Source organism: Colletotrichum godetiae, assembly GCF_030913485.1.
Source record: "Colletotrichum godetiae strain CBS 193.32 chromosome Unknown BDP55scaffold_4, whole genome shotgun sequence".
NCBI lineage: Eukaryota > Fungi > Ascomycota > Sordariomycetes > Glomerellales > Glomerellaceae > Colletotrichum > Colletotrichum godetiae.
In genome coordinates, this window is record NW_026851252.1 from 84,949 (window position 1) to 100,543 (window position 15,595).

The 15,595-nt window shown below is 53.8% G+C and overlaps 5 protein-coding genes across 5 annotated transcripts; 3 read left to right on the forward strand and 2 right to left on the reverse strand.

Moving 5' to 3' along the window:
* Positions 1–28: 28 nt before the first annotated feature.
* Positions 29–2,986, forward strand: BDP55DRAFT_626858 (GPI ethanolamine phosphate transferase; the record flags this gene model as incomplete). Its single annotated transcript, XM_060571682.1, has 8 exons — positions 29–240; positions 295–339; positions 394–685; positions 735–862; positions 915–1,285; positions 1,338–1,573; positions 1,633–1,895; positions 1,951–2,986. 8 exons carry the CDS (start codon positions 29–31, stop codon positions 2,984–2,986), a joined length of 2,583 nt encoding a protein of 860 aa, XP_060434867.1.
* Positions 2,987–3,238: 252 nt separating this feature from the next.
* BDP55DRAFT_541658 (nuclear condensing complex subunit) lies at positions 3,239–6,467 on the reverse strand (the record flags this gene model as incomplete). The annotated part of the gene is made up of 2 exons (XM_060568239.1): positions 3,239–3,693; positions 3,755–6,467. 2 exons carry the CDS (start codon positions 6,465–6,467, stop codon positions 3,239–3,241), a joined length of 3,168 nt encoding a protein of 1,055 aa, XP_060434868.1.
* A 509-nt stretch (positions 6,468–6,976) lies between these two features.
* On the forward strand, positions 6,977–9,268 carry BDP55DRAFT_723804 (RNA recognition domain-containing protein; the record flags this gene model as incomplete). The annotated part of the gene is made up of 1 exon (XM_060578797.1): positions 6,977–9,268. The coding sequence occupies one exon, from the start codon at positions 6,977–6,979 to the stop codon at positions 9,266–9,268; it is 2,292 nt and encodes a 763-aa protein (XP_060434869.1).
* A 498-nt stretch (positions 9,269–9,766) lies between these two features.
* Positions 9,767–12,288, reverse strand: BDP55DRAFT_256419 (magnesium transporter NIPA-domain-containing protein). The gene is made up of 2 exons (XM_060566307.1): positions 11,078–12,288; positions 9,767–11,014 (listed from the first exon to the last, which is right to left on the reverse strand). Exons 1-2 carry the CDS (start codon positions 11,901–11,903, stop codon positions 9,795–9,797), a joined length of 2,046 nt encoding a protein of 681 aa, XP_060434870.1. The 5' UTR covers positions 11,904–12,288; the 3' UTR covers positions 9,767–9,794.
* Positions 12,289–13,259: 971 nt separating this feature from the next.
* Positions 13,260–15,225, forward strand: BDP55DRAFT_646191 (uncharacterized protein). Its single transcript, XM_060573690.1, has one exon. It carries the CDS (start codon positions 13,629–13,631, stop codon positions 14,802–14,804), a length of 1,176 nt encoding a protein of 391 aa, XP_060434871.1. The 5' UTR covers positions 13,260–13,628; the 3' UTR covers positions 14,805–15,225.
* The last annotated feature ends 370 nt before the right edge of the window (positions 15,226–15,595 follow it).

Below are 15,595 nucleotides of genomic sequence, written 5' to 3' on the forward strand. Positions count from 1 at the left end.
CCGTCATCTTGATGGATACGCGACGAACATGTCTTTTCGGTACGGCCCGGGCTTCCTGGCAACTCTTCTCACAATCGCCAACATCTTGATTCCACTGGCGGTTTTCACTTTTGCTACCGGCTTCTTTCCGTATAAGCCGGTTCTGCCAGGTTTGGCCCAGTATGAAGCTCTCGAATATGGCCCGCCGCCACCGGCACCATTCGACCGCCTCATCTTCATGGTAGTCGATGCGTTACGAAGGTGAATGCCGCTCATTATACCACTGATGTTTCAACAATGCTGACAAAATCACAGCGATTTCGTGTACTTGGACGGTTCCGGCTTCACATATACTCAAGAGTACGCCGACGAGCACCATATCGTTTTACTCCCACCGTGTTAATCATGTTATAGACTCATCCGCGATGGCGCCGCCCTGCCTTTCACTGCCTACGCGCGGTCACCAACCGTCACCATGCCCAGAATCAAAGCCATCACCACTGGCTCGATCCCTTCTTTCCTGGACGTCATCTTGAACCTGGACGAGGCGGATTCGTCCTCGACTCTCGCTGCTCAAGACACCTGGCTTGCCCAGATGAAAGCCAAGGAGACCGGGAAAATGCTCATGTACGGCGATGACACATGGCTGAAGCTCTTCCCGGGCACTTTTGATCGTGCTGATGGTACCGCGAGCTTCTTCGTAGCAGTATGTCTTCATATTCTATCCTTCCTGTCCTTTGACTGACTGTTCCAAGGACTTCACCGAGGTGGACAATAATGTCACCAGGCACATAGATAACGAACTGAAGAATGACGACTGGAGCACGTTAATCCTGCACTATCTCGGCCTCGATCACATCGGGCATAAATCAGGACCGCGAAGGTAAAATCTGTTTTGGATTGCCCTCCAAGTCCCCCTTGCTAACTATAGTCAGCTCGCACATGGTACCGAAACAACACGAGATGGATGGTATCGTGAAACGCATATACAACGCCATGGAATCACGAGAACACATGTCTTCCACATTGATGGTTCTCTGCGGAGATCACGGCATGAATGACGCCGGCAATCACGGAGCTTCTTCCCCTGGAGAGACCTCCCCGGCCCTCGTTTTCATCTCCCCCAAACTAAAAACATTGCACCGAAACCTCCAGGCCCCTGTCCCGTTCCGAGAGGACTTTTCTTACTACACCAAGATTGAGCAGTCGGATCTGGCACCCACCCTTGGCGCTCTGCTGGGCTTCCCGGTGCCGCAAAACAACCTCGGCGCCTTCATCTCCGACTTTCTCCCGTTCTGGCCCAATAGTGAGTTTGTGTGGCTCCCAACTTCGATTGTGCTGTTACTCACACTTGGTAGAAAATGATCAGATTCAATTACTGGTCCGTAATGCTCGACAGATATTGAATATTGTGACGGCAACTTTTGGCTCCGAGATGTTTGACTTGGGGTCTACCTCTGACCAAAAAACTTGCTCAAACCCTCGAGATGATGCCCAAGAGCTAGCTTGTGAATGGCATCGTGTCAACGATGCACTCAAAACCATGGATGACGAGGCAGAGTTAGATCCAGCCTGGCGTGAAGCTATGTCCAAGGTACGTGAACACTCTGACTTTGGTGTATTAAATCATGGATATGTGTTGACGTTGAACAGTGGCTGAGCAGAGCTCAAGACCTGATGAGCAGCATGGCCAGCAACTACGATATGGGAAGGCTACACGTTGGCGAAGCAGTCGTCGTTCTCGTTACCGGCTCGCTCATCATCGGTGCTCGACTAAGTCTCTTGCCGCTGCTGGCTATCTCAGTCACATACGGCATCATGATGTTCGCGAGTAGCTACGTAGAAGAAGAACACCATTTCTGGTACTGGGCCACGTCCGCCTGGCTGGGCGTTATGGGTATCATGAAGATGCAGTCGTGAGTGCCAAGCACACTTCTAGCCTATGAATAATAAAACTGACATCAGCTACAGCACCCGGTCACCATTTGGAACACTCGTATCTCTCTTTATCGCCCTGACAGCAACTAGACTGATCCGGGGATGGAATCAGACAGGCCAGAAGCACGCCGGCGAGCCCGATATTGCCAAGACCTTCATCGTCACAAGCCCGCTCGTCCTCTGGACTCTTGTCAGCGTAACCTACCTCTTCCTCTTTGCACAAATCCTCAGAAAGCTCCGCGGTCTTCCCCGCGCTGCCGTGACAACTACGTCAGCCATATTGATCCTCTCCGCCTTCACCTTCAAGCTCGCCTTCACCAACGAAGACGCCCCCGAGCTCGTGACCCGGCCCCTGGCAATCCTAAACACTCTCACCCAAGGCATCTCCCTCGTCACCCGAGCCCGCGTTGTCTTCGCCGGCATCGGCGCAACAGCCCTCTACTCATCCTACCTTGCCCTCTCCAGCCCAAAGACCGAAGCGCGACACACCTCCCCGCTCTTCCACCACCTCATCACTCTCCTCCTCGCAACACAATCCCGCGTCACAAACATCCCCCTCCTCCTCCTCTTTACCCTTCAATTACCCCTCCTCGCCTCCCTCGACCTCTCCCTGCCCCTCCTATCCACAACCTCCCTCCTCCTCCAATACGCCTCCTTCTTCGCCTTTGGCGGCACAAACGCAATCTCATCCGTCGACCTCTCAAGCGCCTACAACGGCGTGGCGGGCTTCAACGTCGTCGCCGTCGGCGCCCTGACCTTCGTGAGCAACTGGGTCGGCCCCATCTATTGGGCCTCCGCAACGAACCTACTCCTCCTGCAGTACCGCGGCCGCAGGACCGGGACCGACAAAGGCAGACATGTGTTTTTGCGACATGTAGGACACATGACCTTGTTCACGGCGTGCAGCGTCGCGTTCATCATGGTGGCTTGCGAGGCGCTGCGGACGCACCTCTTTGTCTGGACGGTGTTCTCGCCCAAATATTTGTACTGCATGGCCTGGACCATCGGGCAGCATCTCCTCGTCAACGTCGTGTTTGCCGGTTTATTGTACCGGCTTGGATCGGCTTGATGGACGAAGCTTTCACCACTGTCTGCTACCTGAAGTAGCAGGCTTGTAATAGTACGCAGGATATCGGGGGAAAAATAAGAGCAAAGACATTCTCAATCCTGCAAGCAGTTTCATCATTACTAGTACATAGATCATAAATTCTTGTAGAGAGAACCGTTCCGCAATGCTCCCGAGACCCGGAGATAGGTATCTGTCAAGCCAAAAACATACCACCCGAATTCAAAGAACCCATCCCATTCATTGCCCTGATCCTCACGCGCCTTCTTCATCAGACAGTAGCTCGCTCACAATAGAGTCACCGTCACCCTGCCGCGTATTCTGGATCACGGTATCATCGCTATTCTCGTCTTCCTCCTTGATGTCAGGCTCCAACGTGACAGTCTTGTCCTCATCGGCGTCGTGCAGCCTCGAGGAGGCGACAGAACCGGCGACAGACGGCGCGACGGAGTCGGCACGTGACGCGGCGACGGAGACGCTCCTGCTCATGCGACGCGGCTCGCCGTCCTGCTGCTCGCCGAGGTTGGCGACGATCTTGCCCAGGCTGACGTGGATCTTGTTGAGGGCGTTGCGGCCCGTAGTGTCGGTGACGAGTTTGTCGTTGACGGCGATGGTGATCTCGTCGTAGACTTCCCTGATCTTTTCTTCGGTGCTCGTAGGCGAAATGTACAGCTTTCCGAGGAGAGGTGCGACCACCTTCTTCTCTTCCTCTGAGAATGTGTGTTAGCACCGATAGCCTCAATGTGGGTAGGTGAGAATAGAACAACTTACTGCTCAAGTTTCCGCCCAAGCGGTCCAGAATGTCCAGGGCGAACTCCAGGTGAATGTCGCCATTGACAGTCTTCTTCTCCAAGTCGAGCCCAGTCGCAGGGTTGAAGCACTTGCGAGGATCCGTCCAATCCACTAGGCAAGCACCAATAGTCGTCAGACTCTCCATCTCCTCGTTGACATCGGCGTCATCGTCCTCCAAGTTCTCACGGACGTTCAGCAACGCATGCAGGGCGTCCAGAGCGACGGTGCGCATGAGATCTTGGTTCTCCGCCCGGGAGTAGCAGAACACGGGCAGGAAGTAGTTGAGAGCCTGTCTGACACTCTGGTTGGAAGCAGTGACGGGGTCGAAGTACTGAACAACCAGCGTCTTGAGCATTTCCGCCGAAGCTTCTGGGTCAGTGACGACACGTCCTAGAAGCAGCTTGGAAACCGCCAGGGTGGCGGCAGCCTGGACCTCGGGTGATCTGATTCCCGACTTGAGAGCCTTGATGTAGATCTTGAGCAAAGCTGGTGTTGAGCTCAATAGTTGAGAGCCGTGGACGTTGAGGATGTCGGTGAGAATCTGCAACGCGGTGATCTGGAGGGCAGTGTGACCCTTGGTAAAGAAGTGCATAAAGAGCGTCAAGTTCTCCTCGGCCAGTGACCTGTCGAGCAGGGAGCAGAGACCCAAGCAGACGAGACCCCTCTCGCGGACGGGTGCCTCGTGACTTCGCACAGCTGGGACGACAAGATTGTTAAGCATGGACACCAGGTGGTCGTTCTGCTGCAGGTCGCCGGCGACATTTGACAACATGCACTGCACAATGTGCAGGCACTTCATGTTGATCATGATTTCCTTGACCGCCTTCGCCCTGGCTTCTTCTTCACTGAGCTCGGGGCTCTTGTTTCGGCTCCCACTTCTTGTAGGCGTGATGTCACCACTGACCTCTGACCTCGCCGAGTGAAAGCTATCATCGGTGCGGTCATCGGGCGCTGGGTCGTCGACGATAGTATCGTGAACATCGGCAACGGCCTCCAATACCACCGAGCAGAACTCCTTCTCGCCAGCGTTGTCCGGAGCACAAATGTCTCGGAGAACGCTAATTGTAAGCTTAGTTACGTCGTCAGGAAGCTCAGGGACTGATAGGGATTGGCGGAGGAGAGCAAACATCTTGCGACGGCCAACCTCATCGGAATAGTCAAGAGTGATGGCGATGTGGAGCATCTGCTCGACAATGAACTCTTGCTCTACCGTGTCCTCTTCTTCGTCCTCTTCGCTATCTGCCTGAGAGACCCTCTTAATGGCCTCAATCAAGACGCCGAGGTATCTTTCGAGATAGAACGCGAGCGTAGTCACTTCAGGTAGTTTCTCCTCAACTAGAGACTCGTACTTGCCGTTGCCCTCGGTTCGGCAGAAGTCGTTGAAACTGCGAGCCGTGAAGACAGACTCTGCAGAAAGCGTCTCCCAAAAGTTCTTATCAAATGTGACGGCTTCTCTGTAATCGGGTCTGCCTTCCCAGAATCCCTTCATCGCCTCGAGGGCAACACCATTCTCAACGCCAGAGTTCACGACATCGATACGCTCCAGGAGCTCGTGAAGGCCATCAAAGTTTGGCGGCGCAGGTTCCGCAGGCGGTGCCCCCTCCTCGGGCGGCGGGACACCAGCGCAGTCCTCGATCCAACGTTCGCGGAAGAGTCTTCCCGCCGACTTGCGGACATTTTCGTCTCTGTCGCGGAGGCCCCATCTGAGGAGCTTCTCTCTCATCGAGAGCGAGAGATGTCGGAAATCCCCGAGGGCGGGTAGCAGTCGCGAGTACACCGCTCTGCGAGTCAGAGCATCCTGATCTCTAGCCCGTTCCAGCAAGTATGGCAAAGTGGCTGGGAGAATGGGCAAATTGACGAGAAGTGACCTTCTCACATCGGCGCTTGGGTCGTTCTGTATAACTTCAAGCAGCTTCTCGAGGAGGCCGCTAGCCTCGTCATCCTCGCTACCGTCCTCATTCGCGGCAGCGTCAACCTGGTTGCCAGCCAAACGTCCCAAGCCCAGGACCGCCTGTGCACGAACCATTGCCTCCTTGTCACGGATACGCTTAAGAAGCCCATGGCGGAGTTTTTGGAAGAGGTCGTCGTCGATTGCGTCGAGGGAGTTGATGATGTGGGAAATCAACTGGGTGGATCTGTATCGGACAAACTTGTCCTTGGCCGTCATCAGGGGCAAGATCGTGCTCATGAGATAACTGGTGAGTCTGGTGCTGGGGGTCTCGGGCATGATGCTAGCTTCCTCATCGACCTCTCCAAGAATCTCGTTGTCTTTGTCGTTCGCATGTCGTAGGAAGAATCCGACAAACCGAATCGTCTTCTCTCCAACACTCTCTGCCTTCTTGATAGGCATGACTCTCAGGACACATCGAACGAACTCGGAGTTGAAGGCTTCCTCGTCAAAGTCGTTTGCTGCCGTTTTCTTCACGCTGGTCGGTTCGTATGCGCAAGCTTCTTGGATCTTGCGCAATGTGACAACCAACTTGCGGTGCGATGCTGTGTTTCTTTGCGCATCGCGGAATACAGCGCATACTTGGCCGCGAAGCTCACTGTCCGGTCTTTCGGTCGGGATATCTGCGGCGATTGATGAGGAGCGGGATGCTGTTGAAGCTCGGGAGCCAAGGGTCGCTGCGGATGATTTGTGCGACACTGCCGCTGAGGTCCTCGTGGACCTAGTCGATACTCGTGCCGGCATATTGAGGTTTATCGTCGTGTATTGTCGTTGTATGGCGGCGGATCGGTCGAGACCGCGTGAAACACGGGGAACTTTGTCGTTGTTAATGAAGCCAAAAAATGATATGTTTGTTGATTAGTCTGGATGATGGATGACAGGCGCCCCGTTCGCGAATTAGCTGCCAACGCACACAATTACAGTGGGTGACTGACCCCCCGGCGCGTTTTTGTTTTTATCCAGTCTGCAACGGGCAAGTCAATAGACTTCCGAAAGAGGTATAGCGCGGGGTCGATCAGCTTCATCCCCGCTTCCCGACTCCAAGTGCCCGCACGTGGTGATAAGCCCAGAAAAAAAATCCTTATCGAAGATTTTAGCAGCAGCGAATTGCCAGCCATTTCCTAAGCAGAATAAGGTACCAAGTCTCTCCACAACCTCCTACGACAGTCGAGGTTTTCAGCTTGAACTTGTCTCATTCATTTTTAGAACTCAATAGTAAACATTGCGGTGTATTCCGGAGTTTACTACGCAACATGTCGTCTCCTGGAAAGCCGTTGAAGCGGTCACGAGCGGAGGAAGACGAGCACGATGCCCTCGTCGCAGCTGCCGTCGCAGAGAACATCGCTGCAGACGCTGTATCCGAACCGAAAGCCAAGAAGGCCCGCACAGAAGCCAATCGCTCTCTCTTCGTTCGCTCTCTACCTGCGACCGCCACCAGCGAATCCCTCACCGATTTCTTCTCCGAACATTTCCCTGTCAAGCATGCGACCGTTGTTCTCGACAAGGCCACCAAGGCTTCTCGAGGCTATGGCTTCGTTACCTTGACGGATGCCGAAGATGCTACGGAGGCCAAGAAGAAGCTCAACAACATTCTCTGGGAGGGACGCCGCATCAAGGTCGATGTTGCCGAAGCCAGAACTCGTGACTCTAAAGAGAGTGCCGTCGGCGCGGCCGCATCTAGCGCAAAGCAGAAGCGTGCGGACGACCTTGAGGAATCCAGGAAAGCCCCAAAGTTGATCATTCGAAACCTTCCTTGGTCTATCAAGTCGTCTGCGCAACTGGGTGCTCTTTTCCGCGCTTACGGAATTGTCAAGTTTGCCGATCTTCCCCAGAACAAGGGCAAGCTCAAAGGATTTGGTTTCGTTACCCTTCGCGGCAAGAGGAATGCCGAGAAGGCTTTGGAGATGAACGGAAAGACCATTGACGGAAGAACCATTGCCGTTGATTGGGCTGTGGGCAAGGACGAGTGGGAAAAGGCCAACGGCGCTAGGGAAGAGGAAAGAGACCCAAAGAAGAAGAAGCAGAAGGAGGAGGAGGATAATGACGAGGAGGAGCCAGCTGAAGATGAAAATCCCGGCAAGGAACTTACTGGAGCCGACGCAGACCTGGAGAACTTCATGAAGAACCACATCATGAATCTCGAGGACGAGGAGGATGAAGACGAAGACGAGGACGAGGATGAGGATGAAGAGCTGTCCGATGGAGAGGACAGCGAAGACGAGGAAGAGAAGAAGCCCGTCAAGAAGGCGCCAACATCAACCGACAACACATCAACACTCTTCATCAGAAACCTACCATTCACCGTTACCGACGACCAATTGAAGGAGCATTTTGTCAAGTTTGGTCCCGTCAGATACGCTCGTGTCGTCATGGATCGGGCAACTGATAGACCTGCTGGTACCGGATTTGTCTGCTTCGTCAACGAGGAAGACTCAAAAGCCTGCATCAAGGGCGCGCCACGCACACAAGTCAACACCCTGCCTACAAAGCACTCTGTGTTGCAGGACGAATCCGCAGACTCCGACGGCCGTTATACTCTGGACGGCCGTCTGCTGCAGGTTGCTCAAGCAGTCAGCAAAGACGACGCCGAGCGCCTGGCTGCCGACGGCAGTGCCAAGAGACGGGAGAAGGACAAGCGTCGTCTTTTCCTGCTCAACGAGGGCCAGCTCGACACTAGATCTGCTCTGTACCACAAGCTCACGCCCAACGAGGTGAAGATGAGAGAGGACAGCGCCAAGCAGCGCAAGAAGCTTGTTCAGGGCAACCCCTCGCTGCACATCAGTCTCACCCGCCTGGCAGTCCGCAACATCCCCCGCAACATCGGCGCCAAGGAGCTCAAGGAGCTGGCCCGCAAGGCCTGTGTCGAGTTCGCCACGGATGTCAAGGAGGGTAGACGTCAGCCCCTCTCCAAGGAGGAGAAGGTGAGAGGCGCAAAGGAGGACAAGGACGCCGAGCACGACCGCAAGCTCAAGCGCAAGGGTATCGTTCGCCAAGCCAAGATCGAGTTTGAGAGTCGTGAGGGCACCAAGGTTCCCGAGACGAGCGGCGGCAAGTCCCGCGGATACGGTTTCATCGAGTACTCGTCCCACCGCTGGGCGCTCATGGGCCTGCGTTTCCTCAACGGCTACTCGATGGAGAACGAGCAAGGCAAGAAGCAGCGCCTTATCGTCGAGTTCGCCATTGAGAACGCCTCTGTCGTCGCCCGTCGCAAGGCTAACGAGAAGAATTTGGACCGTAACAAGCCCAACGCGCAGGCGGGTCCCCAGGCTGCGCAGAACGGAAAGAAGGGCGGCAAGTTTGACAAGAAGAACGGCGGCAAGGAGCTCCCCAACATGGCTTCCGTCAAGGACCAGAAGAAGGGGGGCAAGAAGGGCAAGAAGGGGAACTTGAACAAGGGACCCAAGGTGGAGACGGAGCAGAAGGGGGAGAAGAAGTCTGGTGGTGATAAGGCGCCCGCGGGCAAGGTTGATCGCGAAGATGTCAAGCCGCTGCTCATTGCGAGAAAGCGACTGATGAGGAAGAAGAAGGCTTCGTCCCGAGGCTAGGTTGATTGATCGAGGGGCATATCTTTGTGTGGGAAGGTAATCATGGGCGACTTGTTATTTTGGATGTGTTATGCAAATCACCAAGGTTATTCAAAAGTATCAAATTTCTACTTCACAGCAAACAATATCTGTCCCATCGTGCGTCATGCTCGCTTTCTCTGGTACTTGGCCCTCTTCCCTATTACCCATTGCGCAGAGGGCAACCGACAATGGCGTGGATCACAGTAAAGGAACCCATAATTGAAAGTAGAGTTCGTCGCACAAACAGTGCGCGTGGTTCCTTATTAACAAAGTATCTATATACACGGGCAACCCCAAAACCAATACCCAATTTCCTACCCAACGCGCCTCAAAATGATGGACAGGTGTGTTGTGAGTGTAACACCATAGTAACACCACAGTTAGTCCCAATTACAAACTTTCTCTCTCTACCAGGAACGCCGATATGCAATGCTTGGCGGAACGATTGAAATGACGCCTCCTTCCCTCCATAGTCCCATTCGCAATCCCCCCCCAAAAAAACATCCTATACCTCCTCTTCCGGATCTGTACCGCCGTCTCTCCTCTTCTTCTTCACTCTGAAAAAGTCGCCCAGCGTATCACTCAGACTCCGCTGTCTCCCAGGGATTTGTTCCCGAGAGGCGCCCTCGCCCGCCGTGCGACTACGCTCCGCGACGCCACCGTCTTGATCGTCCCCTCTGCTTACGAGATTTTGTCTCTCGTCGTCGACGTCTGCGCCCTCGCCATTATCGTCGGGCATGAAAAGACTCGCTCTGATACTGGAACGCAGCCGACGCACCGAGGGCCTACGCAGGAGCGGACTCTCTGCGTTCCTAAGGAGAGTATCCTTAACGACCGCGCTCACGGTAGATGAGAGGGGGGACGGGGAGAAGAGGGGCCCCGGGTAGTTGTGGCTGTGAGGTCGGGGCGGCAGTGAGGTGCGTGGTGTGACGGGTCTGTCTGTAGGATTCGTGGGATATCTAGGTTGGATTTGTCCGTCATAGTAAGGGGTTGTCGGCTCTGACGGAGAGAAGCCGAAGCCGGGGAAAGTGTGGATAGACTCGTCTGAAATGGTCCTGGTGCCTGGCGGAGGAAGGACTTCTTCTGTCGCCGAATTGCTCCAGGGGTTGGCCAACAGCGGTTCAGCTTCGACGCCAGTAATGTTACCTGCCGAAGCTGCTGTAGGAACGCGAAGGGATGGAATGCCGGAATCGCGCTGCAAACTAAACGGCTTCGACCCGTTGTTCGTGTTGTTTCCGTTGGATGCTCGAGATGACCGGCGTGAGATTGACGAGGGAATAGAGGTGGAAGAAGGCGGGAGCGGTTGTGTGGGACTGTAGCCGTCTTGCTCAGCCAGGCCGATCGTCTCCTCCACGCCATCCACATCAGACATGCCATCATCCATGTCCTCCTCAACTCTACCACTAGTAATGAGGAAGACGCCAAAGAAGGTAAGCAAGCAACCGCCAATGAATTTGCCGGCCTGTTCAGCTGATGTTCTCTCAAAGTCGCGGTACAACACGGCGCTGCCAATGATGACGCTGAGAGTGAAGAGGACGAACTGAATCGGGATGACCTGGGTTGAGCTGAACCTCTGCAGCGACTTATTGACGTAGCGCACCTGCATCACCGCCGTGAAGAGCAGAATGAAGATTAGTGCCCATGCGACAGGGGTTTTGAATGCAGCCAAGAGAGTTGTCGATAGTATCGAAGACAAGCCCTTAGTTGAAAGTGCCGTAAAGCCGCCTAAGGAGAGCAAAGGTTAGTTCATCTTCGTCTGTACGTCCGTCCAATGCAGAAAGCACATACCAAATAGTCCCACCAGTCCCAGATCAATCAATATAGTCCGGTGGCCATACCTCGGGCTCGCCCACATAAGGATGATGATCAACGAGATCGTTACGGCCAAGTATATTTCGAATGCCAAAGTCGTAATGGCGTACCACACATCGTCGGGGTCAAGTTTTGTCTCCTCCTGCTTGGCGCTCAAAACCACCACGACCACACCCGCCACGGCGATGATGACACCCCCAAAGTCGCGCCGCCTGAACTTTTCGTTGAACAGTATTGGCGCAATAATGCAGTTGGAAATCAGGGCAACGACGCCCAGAGGCGAAACGATAGAGGCGGGCGCGAAGCCGTAGGCCAGAAAGTTGCCCAGCTCGCCCAAGGTAATCAGGATCTGACCTGCCCACCAGTATGGTGACTGGAGGTATGTCGAGGGGGCCTTGTCCTCGTCGCCGGAGTAGTCGGAGCCAGCGGACTCCTCGGAACGGAATGATCTTCGCAGAGGCTCAGATTCGCCAGCATCGTGGCCCGCATTCTGTCCATTCCCTGGTAGGTCTCCATCTGTATCTCCTCCTCTTCCACCTCCGCCAACGGTTCCGTAGGGCCCCGTCTGGCCTTCGTTCGGCGCATGCTTCAGAGCCTCTTTCGCCCTACGTCGGACCCGGATGCGTTCACGGTGAAGTCGGAGATGGGCGTACCGCTGGACGTTAAGGGCGAGTGCGATAAGGACGTTGCCGACGATGGCGGTGATGATGCCGATGAGGGATGACCAGTTCTGCAGGTCCTTACCATCGTCGCCCGGTCTTGCCGCTGGCTCGGCGGCGATGACCGCATCAGCTACCGTCATGACGACTCGCTGAGTCGTGTGTATCGAGGCGAGGTAGAAGGAGACAAGTCGTATCGCGGTCGGTCGTATCACAAGCTATTTTTTTTCGAAGCAGCTGGGGGATTTTGGTGCTAATTTGGCGCAGGCTGGAGATAATGACGACGGCGCGAATTGAGTGCCGGTCATCCAAGCGCGACGGATGGTTGGACACGGCCAAGACGCAGTATCATCTGGACTGCGCAAACGATGAGGGGAATAGGGACCTCAAGCTCTGCGGGAAAGCAAATCGTCGTAGCCGGCCATGAGGATTTGCGTCAAGAAGATGAGGATTTCAAGGTATTGTTGGAACGTTGAAAGAGTAAAAGATAGCTTGAGGTAAGGTAAGGTAGGTAGGCAGTAAGGAGGTACTTAGGTACTGGACTGGAATAAGATGGATCAATCAAGATTTTAGTACGTAGTATAGGCGTTGAGCAGCCACTGCGATGTCAAAGTACTAATACTTGGGTGACGCTCCTCCTGCCGCGACTTTCTCCTCTCCTGGGTCCGACACTCAGTTTCGACACATCGGTCGACAATAGAGGCCCGACCCGACACTGACGCGCGGGTCTGGGCATTTTTGGAGCATGAAAGTGAAAGCACGTTCCCACATTCAATCAGAAGGGGGGGGTTCAATCCCCCGGTCAAAGAGCCCCCAAACCGACGTTCCTCTCAAAGGAGGTCCCTGAAAGAATCAAAGACAACCAGCATAGAACGGTGGGGCCCGGGTTGATTCTATTAAATGTAAAGTGTGGCTCAGGCGACATGTGGGGGTTTCCAGGCTTTCAGCATTTGCTCCTCAATGCTGTCATTTCGCAGGCGGTAGAGAAGATAGCAGGCAGTGGGTTGAAAGAGCTCCGAACAATAGTTGTCCTTTGCATGTGAGAGCAAAGTATTCCAGGTACCTCTCTGGATTACCTAGTCTCGTTTTTCCATCGAGTAGCCACACCGACCAAAGGTCACTAAGTCTAGCCACAGCTCCAAGTGGGAGGTACGGATACCTTTTCTTAGGTACTGGCCGAGTCGCGAGAGACAGCGGCTCGCTTGGAACGCAACCGGCCGGGGCAACCGGGCCAAGCCTCGGGGTCCATCCGCGTATCCGCATTTGCTAGGCCGACGTATTCGTAGTCATTATCGAGGTGTCTAGTGCCCCGTTTAAACGATTATACTCTACTGCGTACAGAGTGCCTAGTGATGACTAAGGTAAGATGGCCAAGTCATCAAAGTTCGCCACCACACGTGCCTGTCAGCCAGCCTGTGAGGTAGCCATGGACGGACTGTGGCTTGCGCGTTGAACCCGGGCTCCTCCCGCCGTACGCCATCAAGCCGTGCTGTCACCGTGCTCTCCACCAATCCCAGGTTGTTGGGAAATTGTCGGAACTTCAAAGTCTCCGACCTATCAATCGACTGCACACCTGCTAGGAGACCCCGCCGTTCCCCGATCGCCACTGCCGGGTGACCTGATCTTGCCAACATCGTCATTTTCATCAAACGTTCCTTTGCCAATTTTTGTTCCAGCAAGCGAAATCTCAACTCTTCCCATGTAGGCCTCGAGCCTTTGACTGGCATCCGAGGGCAAACCCGCGAACTGCTTACGACAGCAACACACTCACATACAACGCGTCTCATCCACTGAGACGATCACGCGCAAAAAAAAAGTCATTGACTTATAGCTTCGAAAGACATCAAATAACCCATCTTATTTCAATCATGTCGAACGGCAACTCTTCCGACAATGTCTTCGTCCGATTCAAACAGAAAGTCGACGACCACGTTGCCTTAGCCTTCCAGCGATTTCTAGGCATTCCATCGGCCGTATCACGCCTTAACAGCTCATGGCCGGAACCGCCTCTATCATCCCGTGACAAAGAGCTTGAGAACAGAATAGCCCTCACCGACGACAACACCAGCTTGCAGCCCCGTGATTCATCCACGCAGTACTCACACCCTACTGTCTTTGACCTCTTCGGCCCCATGTCGTCCATCTCAGCCCTCTTCAAGGCGGAAGAGGTTACCGAGTCTCTGTACCAGCTCATGTGTTTCTCATTCATCATCGACTCGCCATATTCGCCGTTACGACTCCACGATCTACCGCAGCCTGTACCCCGGGACCTTCCCAATGGCGAGGACTCGACTCTATTCGGATTCGAGGATGCATTTGAGGATCTGCTCATGGTGAGCAGCGGTCAGGGTCTGTCTGATATTCACGAACGCGTCCGCTTCAGGAAGGAGGTCCGCGATTCATTCCCTCATGGACTGCCTCCGATGCTGTGGCTTCACCAGCTCACTCGTCAAGGTCTGTGGGATGGATGGGAACCAAGGCCAGAGGTGTTGGACAGGGCCGTGAGTGAGCGTTGGCAACGGTGGTTGGAACAGCAAAACGACCCTTTTAACGAACGAAGGTCCCGATCTTCCCGGACTGACTCGGCTTCAGAGGAGAGGCGGTTGCCTGTTACGGAAGAGAGTACGGTACGAGAACCTCCGGTTACTCCGGAACAGGACCACAGGGAAACGGAGGAAGATTCATATTTTTCTGTCATGGGGTCAGCTCGTCTAAATACCTCACGGGAGACGTCAACATCAACGTCAACATCACCAACCCCCAGAAACTACTCTTCGACGAAGGACCTCACACCACAAGGTCTGCCTCAAGGATGGCGCGTCGTCGAAAATATGCAGGAACGCGAGGACGGCAAGGGAAACGTACACATCACCAAGACCGTCACGACTTACAATGACAGAGGCGAGGAGGTTGGTAAGCAAACAGAGAGACAGTCCAACTACTCTTGGTCGGCGAGCTTCTCGACCGGCGGGCACAAGAACAGGGATCGCGACCAGCAAGAGAATGACGGAGTTGACGACAAGGGCAGTTGGTTCTGGAAATGAAGCAGGACATTGTCGAATTTGTGAGCTTTCATATCATGGCTTAAGGAGTTTCATTGGGCTGTTTTTCGGGTTGGGAAATGGATGAAATTTGGAAGAAAATACCGAACCACGGGTTTTATTTGTGTAAAGAAAGGTTGGACGAAAATTGAACCTCATCTAAAGTCAAATTAAATGGGCACATATTGAAGGAAACCTGCCACAAACAACCCTCTTCTGATGTAAGAAGACTCACCACTCTGACTTGGATCGCTTTCCAGCTTGAGAAGTTTGTCCTTTCGAGGTCAATGGTCGAGGGCACTAGAGGTTTACCCGAGAAGATACGGTATATCGGTTTTGTTAGTTAGAGGGTTGACATAGACAATATCCATAAGATTACACGAAACAACACAGATACCATACAATGAAATGCTATACGCCTTATACCCCAACGTTTCTTCAGTAATCCAATCTTTTGATCTCAGAAAGCGTATCCAGTAAGCATCATGGGTCTAAGATATCTCATGCCGAGTGACTTGAGAGCGACCAAATATCGGCACCTGCAGAATCACGTTCGAGCTGTGCTAGAACCAGCATGTCTTGTTACCATCTATACCAAATTTCCCAGCGAGTCCCTCACTCTACGGCTTTCGGCGATTTTAAGACACGACAGAGTGTTCCTCTAGGCTTCCCGCTTTCAGAAAAACAAAAAAGCACTTTTAAATACCAGAGTTGACGCTGTTTGCCAATGGTCTTATTCAGCCAAGTTCTGCGCTTCACGCGATTAAGAACATATATCTCAGCGTCTCCTGGCT

What these genes read in the sequence shown, in the direction of transcription:
- BDP55DRAFT_256419 (XM_060566307.1), bottom strand. Translation starts at nt 11,903, where the DNA reads ATGACGGTAGCTGATGCGGTCATCGCCGCCGAGCCAGCGGCAAGACCG. An exon ending in GGGACTGGTGGGACTATTTG is followed by an intron (nt 11,015 to 11,077) that starts GTATGTGCTTTC and finishes TGCTCTCCTTAG; the next exon opens with GCGGCTTTACGGCACTTTCA.
- BDP55DRAFT_646191 (XM_060573690.1), top strand. Translation starts at nt 13,629, where the DNA reads ATGTCGAACGGCAACTCTTCCGACAATGTCTTCGTCCGATTCAAACAG.